The sequence below is a fragment of the Furipterus horrens genome, unplaced genomic scaffold (assembly GCF_987537825.1).
Source record: "Furipterus horrens unplaced genomic scaffold, mFurHor1.1.pri manual_scaffold_4, whole genome shotgun sequence".
Lineage (NCBI taxonomy): Eukaryota > Metazoa > Chordata > Mammalia > Chiroptera > Furipteridae > Furipterus > Furipterus horrens.
Genome location: NW_028327174.1, coordinates 148,813,172 through 148,835,748, shown reverse-complemented (window position 1 = coordinate 148,835,748; position 22,577 = coordinate 148,813,172). Strand labels below are relative to the sequence as shown.

General features: G+C 35.9%; 1 protein-coding gene across 2 annotated transcripts in view; it reads left to right on the top strand.

Annotated features, from left to right (window-relative positions):
• UHRF2 (ubiquitin like with PHD and ring finger domains 2) overlaps positions 1–22,577 on the top strand; it is an 81,134-nt gene that overhangs the window by 18,650 nt on the left and 39,907 nt on the right. For both annotated transcript variants that reach the window (XM_090274110.1, XM_090274109.1), the window contains exons 3-4: positions 818–1,077; positions 19,822–20,040. In XM_090274110.1, coding sequence (XP_090130236.1) covers positions 818–1,077; positions 19,822–20,040 — 479 coding nt within the window. The remainder of the gene's footprint in view (positions 1–817; positions 1,078–19,821; positions 20,041–22,577) is intronic.

Below are 22,577 nucleotides of genomic sequence, written 5' to 3'. Positions count from 1 at the left end.
TGTTCTTTTTATATTTTACCTTTGTTTTGGGGTGTACTAAATAATGCATTTGCTAGTGAGTTACTAGCTGGTAGAACTTAACCCATTTTGTATAAAGGGTTCACAAAATTCTTCCCTTTGTATGTGTGCACAGTTCCCTCATTTTTTAGTTTTATTTTCTGCTTAATACCTTACTGTTTTCTGGTTGGACTATATAAGTTAGCTTTAGGATTCTGAAGAAATTAATGGAACAAATTTATAATGCAATCATAACACTTTAAAGTCCTGGTTTTTTGTTAGTGACATTCTTATTGAATGACTTGCCAGAACACCCTTGGGTACATAAGAATTATATTTTTAGAAGTCAAATGTAGAACCGTGGGCAGCGGCTCAGTTGTTCGGCGCAACCTCCAGTGCATGAAAAGGTTATGAGTTTGATTCCCCATCAGGGTTCATACCTGGGTTATGGGTTTGATCCCCGGTTGGGGCATGTACAAGAGGCAACCAATCGATGTTTCTGTCTTAATCAGTGTTTCTCCCTCCTCTTCCTTTCTCTCTAAAGTCAATAAACATATCCTTGAGTGAGGATTTAAAAAACAAGTCAAATGTAGAATTGGGAGTAAAGAAAACAGCTATTTTATTGAGGAAAATTTGTAGTAAAATTAATTTTCATACTAGTAAATAACAGATTTACATACGAAAAGAATGGTTTTGATCTAATCTTTGAAATTAGTTTAAGCATGATAGCTGCAAATATTGTTAATTATGATAACTATAAAAATAACGAGTTATATTAAGGTTTTTGAAACATTAACTACTTTTTTAAAACTCTTTTTAGGTAAATGAACTGGTGGATGCCAGAGATGTCGGCCTTGGTGCTTGGTTCGAAGCACGCATACATAGTGTTACTAGAGCTTCTGATGGACATTCACGTGGCAAAACTCCACTGAAAAGTGGCAGTTCTTGTAAAAGGACTAAAGGAAATGTAAATCATAATTCCAAAGAGAACACAAATAAATTGGACAATGTGCCCTCTACATCTAATTCGGACTCTGTTGCTGCTGATGAAGATGTTATTTATCATATCGAGTATGATGAGTAAGTGCTCATGCTATTGAGGACTTCATTCATGTTTTTGTTTATAGAAACAAAGCCTTCCATTTCATGATTGTTTTCAAATAATAGTCTTTTTGAAGAAATCATTTAGGAGTCTGTTAAGTCTATTACTGTTTAGTTTTGTTTGTTTAGTGGTTGTAATATAATAATGGCTTCTTAATGCTGTTATCTCTGGCTCCTAAGTGGCTTGTATCCTAATACCTGGCTTAATGTAGTAAGTAAGGGTTTCTCTTTGTTTCTTCCTCTATAAACTTTTTTGATATATACTTTAATAATATTTTAGAAAGTATATAATAACAATATAATAGCTGTTAGAATAAGGTTGAAATATTTTTTTAAACAGCTTACTATTGAGATAATTTACAATTTGTTTAAAGGATATAGTTCATTTGTTTTTAGTGTATTCACAGGGTTGTGCATTATCACAAACTAATTTTAGAACATTATTATCTCCTCATTCTCTCTAAAGACATACTCATCAATAACTCCCCAGTCTCCCTCCCCCAGAGAAGTGTTTTTAAATATTCACATGAAAACAGTATTAAGAACTTACCTTGATTATAACACTGAATTATTTTCTTTACCAATTTTCAAAATCTTAGTATAAAAGTTACTGTTGTGACAGATTTAGTATTTATTCAACACACTAAACAGACTTAAGTCTTCACTCAAGTGACACCTTAATATGTATGCAAAATGTTATGCGATCAAATCCTTATTATGTATAAGAGTTCAAGATCCTAAAGTGGTTGTAATTTTTCCTTCCACAAAGTGGTATAGAAGACTTTAGTGTAAGGGGTCAAAAGTAGATAACTAATAATTACTTTTCTGATACTCCTTAAATGACTGTGGCTAACTTGACAGCAAGGCTTATTTCAAATGAGCTATCATCCTACTTTTTACTATAGTAGATGGTAGTAAAACTAACAACCAGATGACTGTTACAATCTGAGATTGGCCAGGACTGACAATATTGGTAAATTGAGAATGGAATAATTTGTGCGTTGTTAGTAATCAGTCTCTGGGTTACTGAATACCATAGTGAAGAGGTAAGAAACTATAGTGATGGGGGCCTTTTTAGCTACCTATATATTTGCTGTGAACAAGTAGAGTTCTTGATTTGCTTTGAGTTTTATTTCTTGAAGAATAGAATAAATGATTAGGAAGACTACTGCCTGGGGCCTGATTCTGATCAATAAAGAAATTATTGTTTGGCAAAAAGTATTATACAGAATGACACAGCATAGAAGTAGGGTAAGACTTTAAACACTAAATGAAGTAAGGTTTATTAAATTTTTACAGTTTCAGGGGCTCTTAGTTTTGGAGTAAGATCTTCCAAGGTATAGGCCTGAATTTAGTATAATAACAGAGCTCAAATCACAGTACCTTAGTGTTAATTTGGCTTTCTTTCTTTTTTTAATGAAAGAGAAACTTGTCTTGATTAGAATGAATGTTAGTAAAAGAAAGTCTAAGTCCAGCATGCATGAGAAGACTAAAATTATCTGTCCTAAATAATTTTTCATGATGGAATTGCAGTAAATGTTTCAGTGCTGGCAACTTGAAGATATGATGGTTGAACTTTCTTTGAGAAATAAAAGATAACAGAAACTTAGTGGTAGGTAAATGTCATTCTCATCTTTCAAAAGAGTAAAGGATGCTCTGGCTGGTGTGGCTCAGTGGATTAAACACCAGCCTGTGAACCAAAAGGTCACTGGTTTGATTCCTGGTCAGGGCACGAGCCTGGGTTGTCGGCCAGGTCCCCAGTTGGGGGCATGCAAGGGACAACCAATCGTCGTTTCTCTTACACATCAATGTTTCTCTCCCTCTTTCCTCCCTCCTTTCCCCTCTCTAAAAATAAATAAAGTCTTTAAAAAAATAAAAAGAGAAAGGGACTATAAAATCAAGGATAAGATAAATATAATAGATGAACTTCTAGATGAGAGTCAAATAAAGGCTGGTGTAAGCACCTAAAAAGGATCATGTGATAACAAATTCTTTTAGTTTCATTCTTCATGGTTATTAGAAAAGTAAGGTAGAAACTATTGTACATCTTTATTTCAACAAGTTATTAAACAGGTTCTTCCTTACATGGAGGATACATTGAAAAGAGCTTTTGGAGTGTATGGCTTAAGCAGTAGAATTGGAGATTTTCATCGAGTAGTAAGCTCCAAGTAAGTCAGTAGATTGTGGCTATCAAATACTTATATTGTAAGGATGTTTTATTGGAAGTAGGATATTTAGAATAATCCCAGTGATGTTACTGTTGTACAAGGCTAATTATTCCCTACTGGGAATGTTTTTGGTCTCCCGGGCTTTAAGAACAATATCAGCATGACATGGTACATCTTCTGAGGAGAACCCAAAATGTGAAAATGTAAAACCATCATGAAGAGTAGCTGAAGTATTTAGTTTGAAAAGATTTGGATCATGATAGATTTCCTATTTTAAAAGCTCTGTCTAGAAGGAAGTCCTATACAGCAAAGTAAGTTTCAGGATAACCTAAAATTATCCGTCCTACCAGTCAAATCTCTAAAGAGTAGAGAATGGTCTGTGCTGAGAAGTAGCCAATAAATATGCATTGGCTGTCTTCAACCATAGGCTGGGAGAATTAGTAGAGGTATTATACTTTACAGAGAACTTCTAAAGTTAGAGTGACTGGATTAGATGACCTCTAACTTCAGTATAACTTTTAGTTCCAAGGCAGTATTTCTCAGATAACTTTTTTGTACTTTAACTTAACGAATAGGCTTTAAGTACTTATAGGGTGTCATCTCATTCCATTTATGATAGTGATTAAGTACTCTTATTTCCCTCAGTGAACTAACTTCATTTTCTTCTTCCTAGTATAAGTTGAAAGTAATCTTTGAAAGTAAAGTAAGTTGAAAATTAACCTGCTTCATTAATAATCACATCTCTAAACTTCTGAGTGAGGTAATGCAGTTTAACAAGTTGCCATTTAACCAAGGCAGGGAGATATCAGACATGGGACCAGGGGAATTCGCCTCAAGAATTCTTTTAGGATATACAGTGTTTGTCAGTTTAAAATGGCATGGTTTAAAAGCTATTTTTATAGTGACCTACAGATCTAACATATTACCAAACCGGAGAATTCTCAATCTTTGAAATAAGCTTTATTGAAACAATTGCTGGCCCAGACAAAATAATTAGGTGCATATAATGTTGCATCTTCAATCCCCACTCTACATAGACCAGACAGAGTTAAAAACAAATACTTTTTAATCTCTGAGGAATCATAGGTATTACAGACTTATGATATATTACTTAATAGGTAGAGGGGTTTCAAAAACAACCTCTGAAAGGCCAAAATCTAGTGGATATTTTTCTAAAATATAAATGAAATAATTTTTTTTCTTTTTTTTCTTTTTTTCTTTTTTCTAAATTTATTTTATTTATCTGTCTTTAGAGAGAGGGGAAAGGAGACAGAGAGGGAGAGAAACGTCATCATGTGGTTGCCTCTCACTCACACCCCCAACTGGGGATCTGACGTGCAACCTACTCATGTGCCCTGACTTAGAATCGAACCAGTGACACTTGGTTCGCAGGCCAACGCTCAATCCACTGAGCCACAGCAGCCAGGGCAAAATATAAATGAAATAATTTATTTCATGATTTTTCTTAATTTTTTTCTCTCAATTATAAATACATTGTTAAGTTCACAAAAAGCAGTTTACATTGAGATTTGTTTGAAATGTTTTAAAATTGAGTTTTACTTTTTGAAGGGTCCCTTTTCTGTAGATTCCTTGATGAACATGGACTAAATTATTGAGTGCTTCTTGTGAAGATTTTGTAGTTTGTCACTCAAGGCCTAGATTAAGCTTGTCACCTTTGATTCACATCTTGATGTAAAAAGTACAAAGCAAACATGGAGTTAACATCAAAGTGCCTGGGATAAAGTAGATATTGGTGGGGTTTCCTTCCTAATTGCTATTCCATACCACTCATCTTTCGTCACCTTTGTCTTAGCAAAAGTATTGTGTTTTTAGAACCCAGCCAGCCAAGTAAGTACTTGGGGAGAAAGAGCTGGCAGTAGCGATGTGATATTTAGACTTTAGAGATTTAAATTCCAAGTGATTCTTAAATGCTCTTTAAGGTTTATAAAAGAACCCCATTAGAGGGCATACGCAACTTAGCTGTGAGGAGAGCTTTTTTTTTTCTTCCCAGAGTTGTCATTACAGGGGAGAGACTATGCTTGATTGAAACCTCTATTTTGGACAGAAACAAAGGAGAGGGAATTCAGAAATGGCAAATGTCGAGGTAATACGGGCATTTACCTCATTTCATAGTAAGCTTATACTGTATAGCTTTCTATCAGTTGCATTTATTCCTATCAATTATCCTCTCTATAGTTACAATACTTAAAGTTTAAAGGGTTTGAGGGCTCCAAATATCTAAATTCGCAAAGCTGTGACTGCAGTCATGTAGGAATAGAGAACTTGAAGCCATTGTGATGAAGAGATATGATGTTGACTTAAGGGAAGAAATAGAGTTGGAAAAAAGACAATGATTTCCTTCGTGTTCCTGGTAGGTTATACCTCCGTGGCATGGCTTATAGCAATTAGATTACATTAAATTTTGTATGCCAGACTCTGAGCTAACTTTTATATAGATGCTCATATAATCTTTAACATAAACATAATGTTAGTTACATTGATTCCTATATGAAGAGACTATGCTTAATTAAGTTTCCAAGGAACACATCTATTAAATGATCTGACTCCAGAGCCTGAGAGTTAACCAATATGCAAAATGGCCACTCAGCTTAAACATGATACATGTGATTGGTAGCAACCCACACTTACGTTGCCTTCTAAGGTCAACCATTTTGTATGACCTCTAAAGACTTGCCTTAGACTGTGTCTTGGAGTTAAAGAGGTCAACACACATACAACTTCTGTTGAGTTAAACCATAGTTTTGTAAGCAGGTAAGGCCACCCTATTGAATAATCCTTTTCCTGCTTTTCTACTAAGAAATATCTGTTCTTAATGGATTTAGATTCATTTGAATTAATTAGTGGTTCTCAATCCTGACTGTAAGTTAGTTTTCTAGGGAGCTTTAAAAAATATCAGTGCCTAGTACCTACCCTCAGAACTTCTGGCATGATTGATCCGAGGGACCTCCAGGGAATTGTTGAAAAGTCCCCCTGTGCTTCTAATGTGGAGCCATGATTGAGAACCAGTCTTTCTCAAATATCCTTGGCCAGGAGCATCAGTATCACTTATTGTAAATGCAAGTTCTTGGGCTTACTTCAGATATAATTAATCAATCTATGGGTGGCCAAGATAATCTGTGTTTTAGTAGGTCCTCTGGGTGATCATGATGCACACTCAAGTTTGAGAACCACTCACTGAGATTGCCTTTGGTCCAGCTTTATTAGGCATTTGCTACTAAAGAGCAAATAGTGGGGAAGGGGTTCATAGTGACAGTTTAACTAAATATAGTAAATACACTAAAGGCCAAAGATGATATGTAATACCTGACAAATCTGAGTGTTCATCCTTATTTTAGTACTTGCCTAGGTAGTTTATGGCTTGTTGATTTTTCCATTTTGTCTCCATATAGACAAAATTATTAGAATTAAGTCTTTTTCAAAAAAGAAATTATATTTCATTCAAGCTAAATAATCTATATGTGACTTTAAATGAGGGACCATTTTCCAATGTGCAGCCTTTATCTGTATTACTTTGCATAGAAAGCAATGTCCATAATGAGTTTACGGGGAATTTATTTATTTTAATGTGTTGGTATATTCTTGAGTGGGAGAAAATACTCTGTGATAGATGCATATTTGTTCTGAGATCTAGTCCTGGCTTTCCTCTTAAAATAGGCTCTTAAATATACCAGTTATTCTAGGATGAGCTCTGAATTTGACATGGTGTTGAACTAAAACCTTTCCTGACATTTTCATGCATCTAAGGATTCAACATGTATCGTTAGTTAGTCTTATAGGCTAGGTAAAAAGGTGTATTTGAGAATACTATTCTTGTTAGTCATTTGCTTTCTTCAATTTTATTAAATTTAGTGGTCTAATTTAGAGATCTTGATTTATAAATTTTAGCTGATATCTGTAAAGAAAATAAGTAGAAAACACTTAAGAGTCTGTACGAGGAAGTACATATTGAAAGGAGAAAATGCTTGTGAAAGTTTTTATATCTTAAGAATGAATAATTATTGTCTGTAGCTAAGCAAAGCTGAAATTTTTAAACATGAGTAAATAATTGCTAAGGGTTTTCATGTTATGAAAATTAATATATCTTCTGTGCTCCATAGTTTCACATTAAAATAGAATTGTCACTTTACCTCATAAACAAAGATTCTTTTTGTTTTGACTTCTTAGTAAATTATTCCAAAGTACTTTTTTAAAAGTGGAGTAGCCTAATTCAATGATTATTAAAAATAACACTATGTGCTGGGCACTGTACAAGGACAATACCTTACCTGAATTACCTCATGCAATTCTCATAAAAATTAAATGAAGTACCATAGATATATATTTTTTCTTGTTTTTTTAAAGTATATTTTATTGATTATGCTGTTACAGTTGTCCCTTTTTTTTCCCTTACTCCCCATCCACTCAGTAACCCCCTTCTGTCTAGCAGTTCCACACTCCTTAGTTCATTTTCATAAATTGTGCATGTAAGTTCTTGGCTTCTCCATTTCCTATACTATTCTTAACATCCCCCTGTTTATTTCGTACCTACCAATTATGTTTCTTAATCCCTGCACCATTTCCCCATTTCTCTCCGTTCCCCCAGCTGATAACCCTCCAAATGATCCCCATACCTCTGATTCTGTTCCTATTCTGGTTGTTTACTTTGTTTGTTTGTGTGTGTGTGTGTCAGTCTTTTTTGTATTTGTTTTTGTTTTTATTTTTTAGATTCTGTTGATAGTTGTGAGTTTATTGTCATTTTACTATTCATAGTTTTGATATTCTTAAATAAGTCCCTTTAACGTTTCATGTAATAAGGGGTTGGTGTTGATGAACTCCTTTAGCTTTACCTTGATGGGAAGCACTTTCTCTGCCCTTTCATTCTAAATGATAGCTTTGCTGGATAGAGTAATCTTGGTTGTAAGTCCTTGCTTTTCATCACTTTGAATACTTCTTGCCAGTCCCTTCTTGCTTGCAAAATTTCTTTTGAGAAATCAGCTGATAGTCTTATGAGAACTCCTTTATAGGTACTCTTTTCTCTTGCTGCTTTTAAGATTCTCTCTTTATCTTTAACCTTTGGCATTTTAATTATGATGTGTTTTGTTGTGGTCCTCTTTGAATCTAGCTTGTTTGGGACTCTCTTTGCTTCCTCAACTTGTATGTCTATTTCCTTCATCAAATTAGGAAAGTGTTCCTTCATTATTTTTTCACATAAGTTTTCAGTTTCTTGCTCCTCTTCTGGCACCCCTATGATTTGGATGTTGGCACATTTAAAGTTGTCCCAGTGGTTCCTTGTTTTTTTCTATTTTTATTTCTTCATTCTGTACTGGTTAACTGTTTATTTCTTCCTATTGTTGATTTGAACCCCATTTTCCTTCCCTTCACCATTGGTTTCATGTGGATTTTCCTTCATTTCCCTTAGCATAGCCTTCACGTCCTCTCTTATGTGTTTGTTGTACTTAACCTTGTCTGTCAAGTCTGTGAGCATTGTTATCAACAATGTTTTGATCTCTGCATCTGTTAGGTTGGCTATCTCCTTGTCGCTTTGTTCTCCCACTGGAACCTTGATCTGTTCCCTCTTTTGGGCCATACTTCTGTCTCCTCAACTTATAGGCTCCTGTGTTTGCCTCTGTGTCTTAGGCAGAGCACCAGTAATGTTGTAAGGGGCAGAGCCTTAGGTATTTGTCAGTACAGGGCAACCCGTTTCACCATGTTGTTGTGGCACTGTATGTGGGGGAGGGGTCTAAGAGGGGACAGTGCCACTTGCTCAGCACTCACCCCTTTTCCAGGTACTTTTCCCACTTCCTGTATGAGACTAGCGCCCCTCTAGCTGTTGCCCTGGTTGTGATTCCCAGAGTTTGTGGGTGTGCAAATGTTCTAGGACCATGGGGGCCCTCTAAACAAACAGACTCTGCTAAGAAACTGGCATTTTCTAATGCCACAGCAGACTCTACTGGTATTCACTGTCAGAATCAATGAGGCTTTATTTTCCCTGGCGCTGGAACCATGAGCTACATGGTCTGGTATGGTTCTGGGATCGCTTCTCAGGTGTCCCTTCATACTTTTTTAAATATGTGACTGCGCTTTCCTCCGGCCGGCTGCAGCCACTGTCTTGCTGCCACTGCTGTCTCCGCCACTGCCACACCACGTCCTCTCTCTCCTAGCTGTCCGGATGAGTATTGCTTCTTTATATCTTTGTTGGACTTTTATGCATTTCAGTTTTCTGTTAGTTCTGGTTGTTTTTAGTTTTGAGGTAGTTGTATTTCTTCTTATTGTAGATGGTGGGAAGCCTGTCTACCTATGCCTTCATCTCGGCTGGAAGCCCATAGATACTTTTTATGTGTATAGTAGGCATAACTGAAATTAGAGTGGTTATGTATTAACTTGCCCTGTGTTGGATAGGTAATAAGTGGTAGATGTGGATTCAGAAAAGCACATACTTGCAACCACTCTACTATAGTATCTCTCATTTTGAGAGAAGCAGTCTTACAAAATATTGTAAAATGTTTATATAGCATATAGGGTTGTTGATGTAATTTAGAAATTTTCTGTCAGTCTTTCCAGTTATGCTTTTGCAGAATAGATAACCTTAAACCAAAGTTTTTTTACTTGGCCATAAATGCCTGTGTGCCTTTTCCTGTGGGGAGAATCCATAGCTCATTAATATTAAAAGGATTTTTAAACCAAATAGGTGAAACTGCTTTTAAGTGTGTTGTGTCATAGGCGTGAAATCAAATGGAAATGTTATAGCAACACTTAGGAACTTGGAGGGTAACTTACGCTAGGTTATAACTAGAAGCTCATCTGGCAAATGTCTTAAGGTAATGTTGCCATTGCTCCCAGCATTCTTTAAGATTTTTCCAGCTATTCTTGGCCTGTGGTGCGTGCTTTTGAGTAGCTTTAATTATGGCTACTGCAAATAGAAGTCAGTGAGCCAATTCTGAATAAAATCAGGTGGTATTTTTAGATAAAAGTAGTTTTTCTATAAAAGTAACAAAACTGATTTTCTTGAATATATTGATATCGCAATCTATTTCTAAAGGAGTCCCAAAAGCATTCTGAGCAATGTCAAAATAATGACTTCTAGGTTTTGATTGGTGTTGGGGCAGAAATTAGTAGGAGATTTTCCTATAATTAAACCAGTGTTCCATTGATCTTGAGTACAGAGGCCTAGAAGTTGGGGTTTAGTTCCAGAATCCTGGTGCAGTGACCAGTTTGACCCCATTGTTTCTTGGTTGTCATTAATATATTTACCAAAGACCAAGAATATTTCCTCTAACTTTGCATGACTTGCAGCGTTCTCAATGGATGATAATCAAAAGGAGGAGTGAAGAAGTTAGACAAGTCTGTGACCTTAAACCATTGTTCTTCTGTTGTGTTATAAGATCACTCAGTGCTTAGAAAAATGTCTTTACAAATATCGGGGGTAGGGGTATGTTTTCAAATATACACATCACCCCTTTACATTAGTGTTTCTCAAAAAGGTGGTCATCAACACTGCAGATTCATCCAGGTAAGGTGTTTAAAATGCAGATTCCTGAGGAACACGAAACCTTACCCTCCCTGTATTGGATGGGTCTGGGGTAGAGGCCAAGGGCCCCGTTGAGTACACCGAGAGTTGGTTCTCTTACAGGCTGTATACAAGTAGTTCAGGCATTAGAATTAGAATTTGGTTTGACTTCTCTAGGTCTTTGGTTTACTGGTAATTTTTTATTTTGTTTGAACTCTTTCAGCTTTTAATGTTCTCATCTGTAAATATGTGACTTACATCCTTTTGTTTATGATAACCTTGAAATGTACCCAGTAACAATAGAATCAAATTTCTTGGTTTTCATTTATTTATTTGTAAAGCTAGGTTCTTTTGGTACTTTTTTAAAAAAGATTTTATTTATTTATTTTTAGAGTGAGGGGAAGGGAGCAAGCAAGAGGGAGAGAAACTCAATGTGCAAGAGAAACGATCAGTTGCCTCTTTCACACCCCCAACTGGGGACCCAGCCCACAACCCAGGCATGTGCCCTGACTGGGAATCGAACCTGCAACCTTTCAATTTGCAGGCCAGTGCTCAAGTCACTGAGCCACACCAGTCAGGGCTTATTTTGGTAAATATTCTTAATACGGATTTATCTTTGGTGTAGGTATTTTTAACCTAATTATGTTGTTTCCATTATCAAAACAGTTATCCAACATTGTTATTATGTTCTACAAATGAGATTTACTTCCAAGTAAAATGCTACTGTAAGAAGTTTTAAGTAAGTTATTCTTAATTATATGTAAGTTTTACATTTAAGGTGTGAAACTTAGTAATCTTATTTATTAGAACAAGAAAAACTTTCTTTTTATATGGGTATAACATTAAAGATTGGTAAACTAGAACATGCCTCCAGATGAATGATGTCTTTATTTAAACATATTAAAATCAGGAAGACATACTCTGAAGGAAGATTTCAGTGATGCTATTTATTAATACTTTGCTTAGTACAATTTGAGTTTACTAAAATTACTAGTTGGCTTAAAAGCCACCTAAGAAAATGTAGTTTTATTATTTTATAATAAACGTGTTTTTTAAAATACTGTTTAATCAGTTACCCTGAAAATTACCCCGACCTTACTCAATGATTATTTCTTTTGTCAATAATTTATCTTATACCTATATTAGAATAATACGTTGACTTCGTGTTCTGAGAACAAGAGATCATATAGTACAAGAGAAAGAAGAACACTACTTTCAACCTTCCATAGGTGTAGGGGAGGCCTACAGCTAAGTGTAGATAAAGTTGACCTTGATTCATTCCTACCTCTCTATGCCTCAGGTCTTTGGGGATATCTTGAGTCCTCTTTCAGAAGTTGTTCAAGCTTGTAACATACTTCCCAAAATGTTTCATACAGTCTCCTGCACAGTTTTACTCAGTGCGAATGCTGGAAGAAATTAGCTGCTTAGACTAGTTTGCACTGGTTATCTTCACCTATACATTAGACCTTCTGCCGGTGAGGGAGAATGCTGTGTTGTGGAATTGCCTATACCTAAAAAAAAACAAAAAACAAAAAAACTTATTCTTGGATATTGCTGTAGGTAGCAGTTGAGCTGATTACAGGCTTTTCATTTTTAAGAATACTAAATACGTAATTTTTAACAGGCCTTAGAAGCACTGCATAAAATTCTTGTTCTCATAGATCTGGAACTATATAGATCAATGCTTCTCAAAGAAGAATAGGAGACACAGCATTATCAAGCGGATGCTTTTTGTTTGTTTGTTTTTTAAGTTTTTTTTTTTATTATTATGCTATTACAGTTTTCCTGATTTACCCCCTTTGTCACCCTCCATCCAGCACTCCTGCTCCGTCTGGCAATACCCCCATCATTGTTCATGTCCATGGGTCATGCATATACATAATTTGGCTGCTCCATTTCCTATACTGTACTTTATATCCCCACAGCCATTCTGTAACTATCCATTGTTACTTCTTAATCCCCTTATCTCTTCACCCATTCCCCCACGCCCCCTTCCCATCTGGCAAACATCAGAACGCTCTCTGTATTCATGATCTGTCTCTGATCTTCTTGTTTGCTTTGTTTTTTAGATTCAATTGTTGATAGGTATGTATTTATTGCCATTTTATTCATAATTTTGATCTTTTTCCTAAATCCTTCAACATTTCATATAAGGGTTTGGTGATGATGAACTCCTTTACTTTTTTATGTTTGGAAAGCTCTTTATCTGCCCTTCAGTTTTAAATGTTATCTTTGCTGGGTACAGCAATCTTGGCTATAGGTCCCTGCTTTTCATCACTTTGAATACTTCTTGCCAACCCCTCCTTGCCTGCAAAGTTTTTTTTGAACTAACTGCTTTCTTCTTCCTACTTTTAAGATTCTCTATCTTTAGCCTTTGGCATTTTAATTATGATGTGTCTTGGAGAGGACCTCTTTGCATCCATCCTGTTTGGGACTCTGTGCTTCATGCACTTGCATGTCTATTTCCTTCACCAAATTAGGAAAGTATTATTTCATTATTTTTTCAGATAGATTTCCAGTTTCTTGCCTTTTCTCTTCTTCCCTATGATGTGAATGTTGGACCTCTTGAAGTTGTCCTAGAGGCTGCTTACCCTATTCCCTTTTTTGGGGGGGTGGGGGGGTTCTTTTTTCTTGTTCTGATTCGTGTTTTGCTTCCTTATATTTTATATCATTGATTTAATCCTTAGCTTCACCACTGTACTGTTGTATGCCACAGGTGCCTTTCAAGCTTACCCCAGTGCAGGAGCTGAGAGGGAGTGAGTCTTGAATAAGTCCATGCGTAAGTTCTTTTAAGAGAAACTACCTGGGACTCTAGTAATTTCTTCCACTGACTCAATCTCTACTGGTTTTTGCATCCAGAAGTTATGGTGACTTATCTTCCTAGCACTGGATCCTGGGCTGGGGGACCTGGTGTAGGGCTGGGACTCCTCACTCCCAAGATGTCCTTCCCAAATTTTTATCCAACATATGTGGGTGTGTGACCAGCCCATTCTGTGTCTCCACCCTCCTACCAGTCTGGATGGATGTGGCTTCTTTTATTCTGTAGTTGTCAGGACTTCCACTCAATTGGATTTCTGGTGGTTATGAGGGATGGTAGTTCTGTAATTTAGTTGTATGTAACATTGGTGTGGTTGTGCAAGGAGGCAGCTGTGTTTACCTATGCTGCCATCTTGTCCAGAAGTCCTGTAGGTTTTATTTATATTTTAGAGAGAGGGGAAAGGAGGAAAGAGAGGGAGAGAACCATCTCTTGATTGCCTCTCGCACGCCTTCAAGAAGGGACCTGGCCTGCAGCCCAGGCATGTATCCCAATTAGGAATGGAACCAGCAACCCCTCAAATTTGCAGCCTGGAACTCAGTCCACTGAGGCACGTTAGCCAGGGCTCATTTTTCTTTTTATAGGAACATAATTCTCAATTATGTAATTGTACGATGTTATTTTAAATAGTTTCCTATTGTGGAGATTAGCTTGCTTCTAATCCTATTACACGTAATGTAGCTATAAATAGCCTTGTCTGTGTGTCTTTACATAGCAATTTTTGTTATTTATATTTAGGGTGGATTCCTAGATGTGGAATTTCTGGATTTAAAAGATAAGTATATAGGCAATTTTTCTGGCTATGGCCAAATTCCCCTCTACAGTGAGACAGTACCACTTTGTATTCCCATCAGTAATGTATGAGAATACCTGTTTTCCCACAGCCTTTGAACATACTGTTACCAAACTTCACAAAATATTTTAAGTAGATCTATTATGGAATCTTTGGCAGAGGTATGATATGGACTCTTAAGATGTGATTCTAATGGCAGAGATATGTTGGGCCTTAACAATAGAATCAAGGAAATGCAGGTATTTACTATAGTTAAAGAATTGTTAAATATATAGTATAAGGAGGACCTAGTAACCGGATGGAGAAATTATGAGGAATTAGAAATAACTCCTATGTTTCTGGAAGTAGAAAAGATTTCCTCTGGAGCATACTGAGCATTAGCAGATCATAGGATATGAGAATTCTGTCTTCGATAACTTAAATTTCAGATGCTTCTGAGACATCTGTGTTGGAAATGTAGTTGGATATATGAATCTGAAGAGAAAAATTGGGGTTAGAGCAGAGCCTCCGAGTTATCACTGTATGTGGTGTTATACAGAGATGAAGATGCCCAGGAAAAGAACAATAGCAATATTTGAGCACTTGGATATTCTTGACTTTGATAAGAGTAGTGTATGTGCCCCTTCCATGTTTATTTTTTCACATAGAAATTAAGTTAACATCTCTTTTGTTAGATTTAGAAAAATATACTTCATTTTCATGAAATTATTTACAGACTTTGTGTGTGTGTGTGTGTGTGTGTGTGTGTGTGTACTGTACAATATAAATAGTACTGTTTAGTACTAAACATAAACATATACTGTTCTGAAATAGTACAAATTTAGTTCAGGGCAAACATAGCTTAAATTCTTGTGCTTTGAAATATGGAATAACTTATTTAACCTTAACATCTATAAACATTTTGTATACAGGTTTGAAACATTGTTCAAATTCTCTGCTCTGTTCAAAATATTTCTATTATCTAATTTTAAAAAATTTACTCATATAAATGGAGAATTATTTTTGCCATCACAGTGTTTTGTTTTCCCAGTATTAAACGTACAGAAATACATGATAATATGTCAAAATATAATTTTCACATTATAGCTGAGAAAAGTTTTCTGTCTTACATGGCCTTAAAAATATTGAGGCAGGAAACAAATTCACAACTTTAGACTTAGAAGGCCCCAGAAGATCTAGATTAACTTCTTTGTTTTATAGGTTGTGGAAGTATTGGTTATTTTTCTGACCAAACTAATGTGAGTATATAAACATGAGTATATAAACACCAAGTGTTAGACTACAGACCTCTAAATTTAACTTTTACCATTAGAAATGGAATTAAAATGGAAGGAGAGTAGAACCATAGACACTTCTGCTCGTCAGTTTTCTTTAGGATTATTTCTGTGTGACAGTGACAAAACGTTAATCAACATTTATTTACCCTGTCATATACTATTTTTAGCACTGTACAAGTTTTCTTATTCTAGTTCTTGAAACAATCATGAGTACAGTTAGTTACCATTAGGTACATTTTACGCGTAAGACACAGTCACAGAGAGGTTTACTAACTTTCCCAAGGACACACAGTAGTGGGAAGCTAAATTGGGACTTTAAACCCAGGCAAGTAGAAAATGAAATGTTCTGAGTGATGATAAAGGATTTAAAACTTTGTCATACAAGTAGAAGGAAATTCATTTAAAATGTTTTTATTTAGGAGAGAAGATTGAGGGTGGCAGGGACAGTTTGACTCTCAAGATGTAATGGTCTGTTATGGAGAGAGCATATAGATTTCTTATTTTATTTTATTCTATTTTCTTTTATTTTAAATTATATTTTATTGATTATGCTGTTACAGTTGTCCCAACTTTTTTCCCTTTCCTCCCCTCTGTCTATCAATCCCATCCTCCTTAGTTCATGTCCATGGGTCGTGTTTGTTTGTTCTTTGGCTTTTCCCTTTCCTATGCTGTTCTTAACATTCCCCTGTCTATTTTGTTCCTACCAATTATGCTTCTTAATCCCAGCACCATTTCCTCCCATTCTCTGCCTTCTCCCTCCCAGCTGATAACTCTCCAAATGATCTCCATATTTATGATTCTGTTCCTATTCTGGTAATTTGCTTAGTTTGTTTTTGTTTTTATGTTTTAGATTCAGTTGTTGATACTTGTGAGTTTGTTGTCATTTTAATGTTCATAGTTTTGATATTTTTCCTAAATAAGTTCCTTTAACATTTCATGTATATAATGGCTTGGTGATGATGAACTCCTTTAGCTTTACCTTGTCTGGGAAGAACTTTATCTGCCCTTCTATTCTAAAGGATAGCTTTGCTGGGTAGAGTAATCTTGGTTGTAGGTCCTTGCTTTTCATCACTTTGAATACTTATTGCCAGTCCATTCTTGCCTGCAAAGTTTCTTTTGAAGAAATCAGCTAAAATAGCCTTATAGGAACCCCTTTGTAGAGAACTCTTTTTTTTCTCTTAATGCTTTATAAGTCTCTCTTTAATCTCAAACCTTTGGCATTTTAATGGTGTGTTTTGGTGTGGTCTTTTTTGGGCCTAGCTTGTTTGGGACATTCTTTGCTTCCTGGACTTGTATGTCTTTTTTCCTTCACCACTTTGGAAGTTTTCCTTCATTATTTTTTTACATAAGTTTTCAATTTCTTGCTCTTCCTCTTCTCCTTCTGACACCCCTGTGATTTGGATGTGCACTTTAAAGTTGTCTCAGAGGTTCCTAAGCCTCCTTGTTGTTTTTTTTTTTTTCAATTTTTGTTTCTTCATTCTGTACTGGTTGACTGTTTATTTCTTCCTTATGTTCCAAATTGTTGATTTGAACCCTGGCTTTCCTCCCTTCACCATAGGTTTTGTGTGGATTTTTCTTCGTTTCATTTTGCTTAACTTTCACTTCTTATGCATTTGCCATACACAGGCATGTCTGTCAAGTCTGATCATCATTATCACAAGTGTTTTGAACTCTGTGTCTGTCGGGTTGGCTATCTCCTCGTCTCTCAGTTCTTCCACTGGAACCTTGATATGCTTCCTCTCTTGGGCCATACTTCTCTGTCTCAGCTTGACAGCCTCCTGTGTTTACCTCTGTCTTAGGAAGAGCTGTTGCACCTGTTACATTTTAAGGGGTGGAGCCTTAGGTATTCATCAATACAGGGAGACCCATTTTACCACATTGTGCTGCTGTATGTGGGGGAGGGGTCTGAGACGGAACAATACCACTTGCTCAGCACTTGCCCGTTTTTGAGGCACTTCTGCTTCCCGTATGAGACTGGCATACCTCTAGCTGTTGCCCTGGTTGTGGTTCCCAGAGTGGGTTGATTTGCAGATGTTTTAGGATCGTGGGTGCTCTCTAAACAAATGGACTCTGCTGAGAGACTGGCAGTTTCTTCCTCTACCCCAACTCCCCATGGTTTTCACATTTAGAAGCAATGAGGCTTTATTTTCCTTGACATTAGAACAGTGAGCTGCATAGTCTGGTCTGGGGCTGGAATCACTCCCTCTCGACTTTTGTTATGTGTGGCTGCTCTTTCCACTGGCCGGCCACAGCCACTGTATTGCTGCTGCTGCTGCCACACCATATCCTCTCAACCCCTTCTCCACTCCTCAGCCCAGCCAGATAAGTATTTCTTCTTTATAACTTTGTTTGTTGGACTTCCATATAGGTGATTTTTCTGGTAGTTCTGGTTGTTTTTAGTTTGAGGTAGTTGTATTTCTTCTTCTTATGGAGGGTGGTGGAATGTGTCTGTCTATGCCTCCATCTTGGCCCGAAGTGCTGTAGATTTCTCGTGGAACTTAGGTATACAGTGAGTGAGTTCCAAAGCTTATCTTTGGTCCAGTATCAATATCTTCTCTTTTCTGGGTTAAAACTGACACCTCATCACTTACTGTCTGAGCAAAGGTTGCGTGGTTATTTGGAAAGCTTATAGTAGAAGGAAATTTTGGCACAAAGAGGGTAAAATGGGGTCATTGTTAATCCTGAGATGATTATTTTTTCAATTAAGTATTGTAAAATTTGAAGAGACGTGATAAAATAGAGTAATTAACTAAAGGTCCCACCCAGGATTAATATCCATTTATTCTAAATGAATTATATAATACTGTGAGAGTCTTAGGCCTGCATATTACTTATTTGATTCAGAATAATCAAGGTTAGCTGCTACAGCAACTTTCAACTTCAGACCTACTTATATTTTGAACAGGCCGCTCGGTTAAGGGTTAATGGTCTCTTCTTAGTTTCTTCCTGTTAATGCTATCACACTAGTGTATGGTACTTAATTATTGTGTTCCTATGGCACAATAGGTTATCAAACTTGAGCATGCTTTAGAGGATTTGTGAACATAGTTTGCTGGACCTTATTTCCAGAGTTTCTGACTCAGTAGATCCAAAGCAGAGCGCAGAGTTTGTCTTTCTAACACGTGTCCAGATGATGCTTTATGCTGCTGGTCTGAGGACCACGCTTGGAGAACCACCACTACGGTAGGTTAGCCTGCCCCAACAGAACGTCCCAAGAGCACAAACCAGATGTTACTAATTTCTTTGTCGTCCTCCTGCCTACTACCAAACAATACATAACGGCTTCAGGTCTTAATTTTATAGAAACCATTGTGGACTGTTACATTGCTATCTTTGATCTGTTGAAACCAGAAATTAGGCCTAAAATTGAGTAACCTTCTAAGCTTTAAGTTCAGGTCAGCTTTAGTTTTATGTTAAGCTTACCTTTAGAAACACAAAAATCAAGATTCTGCTAGAATTCTTTCATGTGGTTGTACTTTATGATACATTTAAAAAATCTAGGTTTGTTTTTTTTGTTTTTGCCATTACTAGGGAGCTAGCTACATATAAGGCCTAGTATTTTATCTTTTTCCTGGAAAAATGGAGGCTATTAAAATGTACTGGGCTCACGTTCCTACTATGTCTAAAGCAAATGGCAGAACTGGAGTTGGTTCCAAATTCAGGAAGAGGTCAGCACCTATTCCTGTAAAAGTAATTCTTAAACTCTGATTAAGAAAATGTGGAGGAAGAAGAACTTGTGTTTTTTTTAACGCCCTTCCCCCACTCCCCCCAAGTTAGCAAAGAATGTCTCACTAAGATTTTAGCAAGAGTTATTTATTCTGGCAGTTAATATCATGAATAAATATCAGTTACCCTAAAGGCTATTAATAATATTAGGCCCATGTGGCTCAGTTGGTAGGGGTATCATCTTGTAAACTGAAATGCTGCAGGTTTGGTTCCTGGTAACCCCAGTCCAGGCACGTACAAGAGGCAGCTGTTCAATGTTTCTCTCTCACACATTGATGTTTCTCTCCATCTCTCTAAAATCAATAAGCAAGTCCTTGGGTGAGGTTAAAAAAAAAGGAATAATGTGATAAAGTTTTTATATATGATGCATACATTTTCATTCGTCTTTGGCAGTTATCAGAAGCAGTGTTCTATGATTCTTCTCTTTCTCTCTTCAGATACCCGGAAAGTGGTACTGTAGAAATAAATGTGAAGGATCTTCGACCACGAGCTAGAACCACTTTGAAATGGAATGAACTTAATATTGGTGATGTGGTGATGGTTAATTACAATGTAGAAAGTCCTAGTAATAGAGGATTTTGGTTTGATGCAGAAATTACTGCATTGAAGACCATCTCAAGGACCAAAAAAGAACTTCGTGTCAATATTTTCTTGGGGTAAGATTCTCTTCACTGATGTAATTTTTAGGTATTAAGCACATGTTACTTTTTTAATGGAATCTATGAAAGATGGAAATTTACATACTAAAGGAGACTTAAAAAATTTTTTTTGAAAATCTTTAAATTAAGAATGGTTCTTAAATCTCCATAGCTACCTTATTGTTGAAGATATTATTTGAAAGCATCTTAGAAATAAATGTTTTATTAGAGAAGCCCTTGCTTATCTCACAGAATTCTTATGGACCAACTAATATACAAGAGCATTTCAATAGCCATTGTTGGCTGTGCAGATAGATCTATGTTGATATAATAGCTATGACTATCTAACCAACTGCCTGCTTTTCTTGTAAGACTATCTGAAATTTTTCTTTATAGTAATTTTCTTAAACTTACAGGATTTTACAGGCTTAATGAAGAGAATTCAAAATACCAAATTACTCAGATGTTTTTATCATTAATTCTTTAAGAAATACTTTTAGGTATTTCCCTCAATTGATATGAGTACTATGTGTTGTTTCATTGCTTTTTATACTTAGGAAAGCATTATCACCATCTTTCTTAGTCCATTTCTTCTTAATAGAGCTTATTGGGTGAATAGTCACTAATTTACTTTAAAGGAAAAAAAAGGTTTGTTAAACTGTTTCTAGTTATTTATTATAAATGTTTAAGTAAGCAATCTTGTAAACACATATTTGTGCTTTTTTTTTTTTTCCCAAATGAGTCCTTAGAAGTACATTTGTTGTGTTAAGCATGGGGGATTCTAGGGTGACCCCCACAGTTTTCTTTTACATAAGAAAAACAGCCAAACTAATATTCTTGCCAAGTTCTAGTTAAATGGATTATTCCATATTTTTCTAATACATACAATGCATATATAATATAATGGAGTATATATTATATATAATGGATATATTATATCTGTGATAACACTGAGGTGACAAATCTGCATTCAAGCATCTGCTTATGGTTAATAACTTACGGTTAATAATGCAAAGCAGGGGTCCATAACCTATAGCCCACTGGCTGCCTGTTGTTATGAAAAGTTTTATTTGAACACAGCAATACCCATTCGTTTATTGTAATCTCTATGGCTGTTTTGGTACTCAACAGCATTGTTGAATAGTTGTAACTGAGACTATCTGGCTTGTAAAATCTAAACTACTTACTGTTACCCTTCATGGAAAAAGTTTGCTGACTCTTAAGATAAAGAAAAAGATTGTTATATGAGGTGCTGAAAATAGCTCATATTTTAGAAAACAGTTGCAGAATTTGATACAAACACAAGTTTGATTTTATTGCCAGAATAAGAATGTTAACTCAATTACAGACTTCCAAGCCACTTGAAATTCAGATAGGGATACAATAATGAAGAAAAAGAGAAAGCATCTATATAAATTGTTTACATAGGGAGCCTTATAAGGTACTTGAGAGCAGAAAGTACAAAAGAGCATCTGTGCACAGTAGGGGAAAACATTATATTACATTGAGCTAAAAAATAGGTAACTATTTAAAATATATATTTCCCTGAGTGAATCTGAGGTATAGTTGGAGTGGAGCACCCTGGCTTTAGTGGCTAGAATTAAGATTGATTGGGAATTTATAGATAGTCAAATACTGGCTCACTAGAGAGAAAAACTAGGTGATAGCTATCCCAACAGTAAAATACACTATCCTATAAAATATTATGTTCTTTGTCGTTTAAATTTCTACTAGACGTGCTAGGAACACAAATCCAAAAAGGAGCCAGTGTGACTTGTGGATTGGAATTTTTTCATGGTTAGAAATCTTTTCCCTTCACTAGAAATAGTGGGTAAATAATTTGAATGAAGCTATAGAGATATTCTGCTGTTAATAGACAATTTAGGACTTACAGACAGTGCTGCCATGACATTATATCTGTGTCCTGGTGCTTATGTGCATTAGCTTTTGTAGTGCACATCTTGTGTAGAAGTAGAATTGCTGAGTTATAAAACCTGTGCATCTTCAACTTTAACAGAGTGGTTGTACTGGATTTTACTTCCATAGCAGTATAAAAGTTCCCATTGCTCTGCATTCTCATTCACACTTTGCCTGACTTGAGTTTTTGCTAACCAGGGTGGGGGGGGGGGGGGGGGTATAATAAAATATTATATCATTGTGGCTTTAATTTTATTTTCTTGATTACTAATGAGATTGAGAAGCTTATGTTTATTGGCATTTTTTTGCAAGAACACTTTTCTACACATGGGTGTTTTGTTCTTCTTAATTAGGTAGTCTGTCATACTGGTTTTTAGGAGTTCTAATTGTGGAAACTTGATCATTTCAGTTACATGTGGAGAAAGTATTTTCTCCTATGGCTTATCTTTTCTCTGTATGTTTGAGTAGTGTTCTTAATTTAAAATAGTTGAGTTTGTCAAAATTTTTTCTTATATTTATGCTTTCTATGAGAAACCTTCTTGCTTAAGAGACTTTCCAGAGTTGGTATCTAAGGATGGGGGAATGAAAAGGGTGAAGATGGTCAAAAGGTACAAACTTCCAGTTATAAGATATATAAG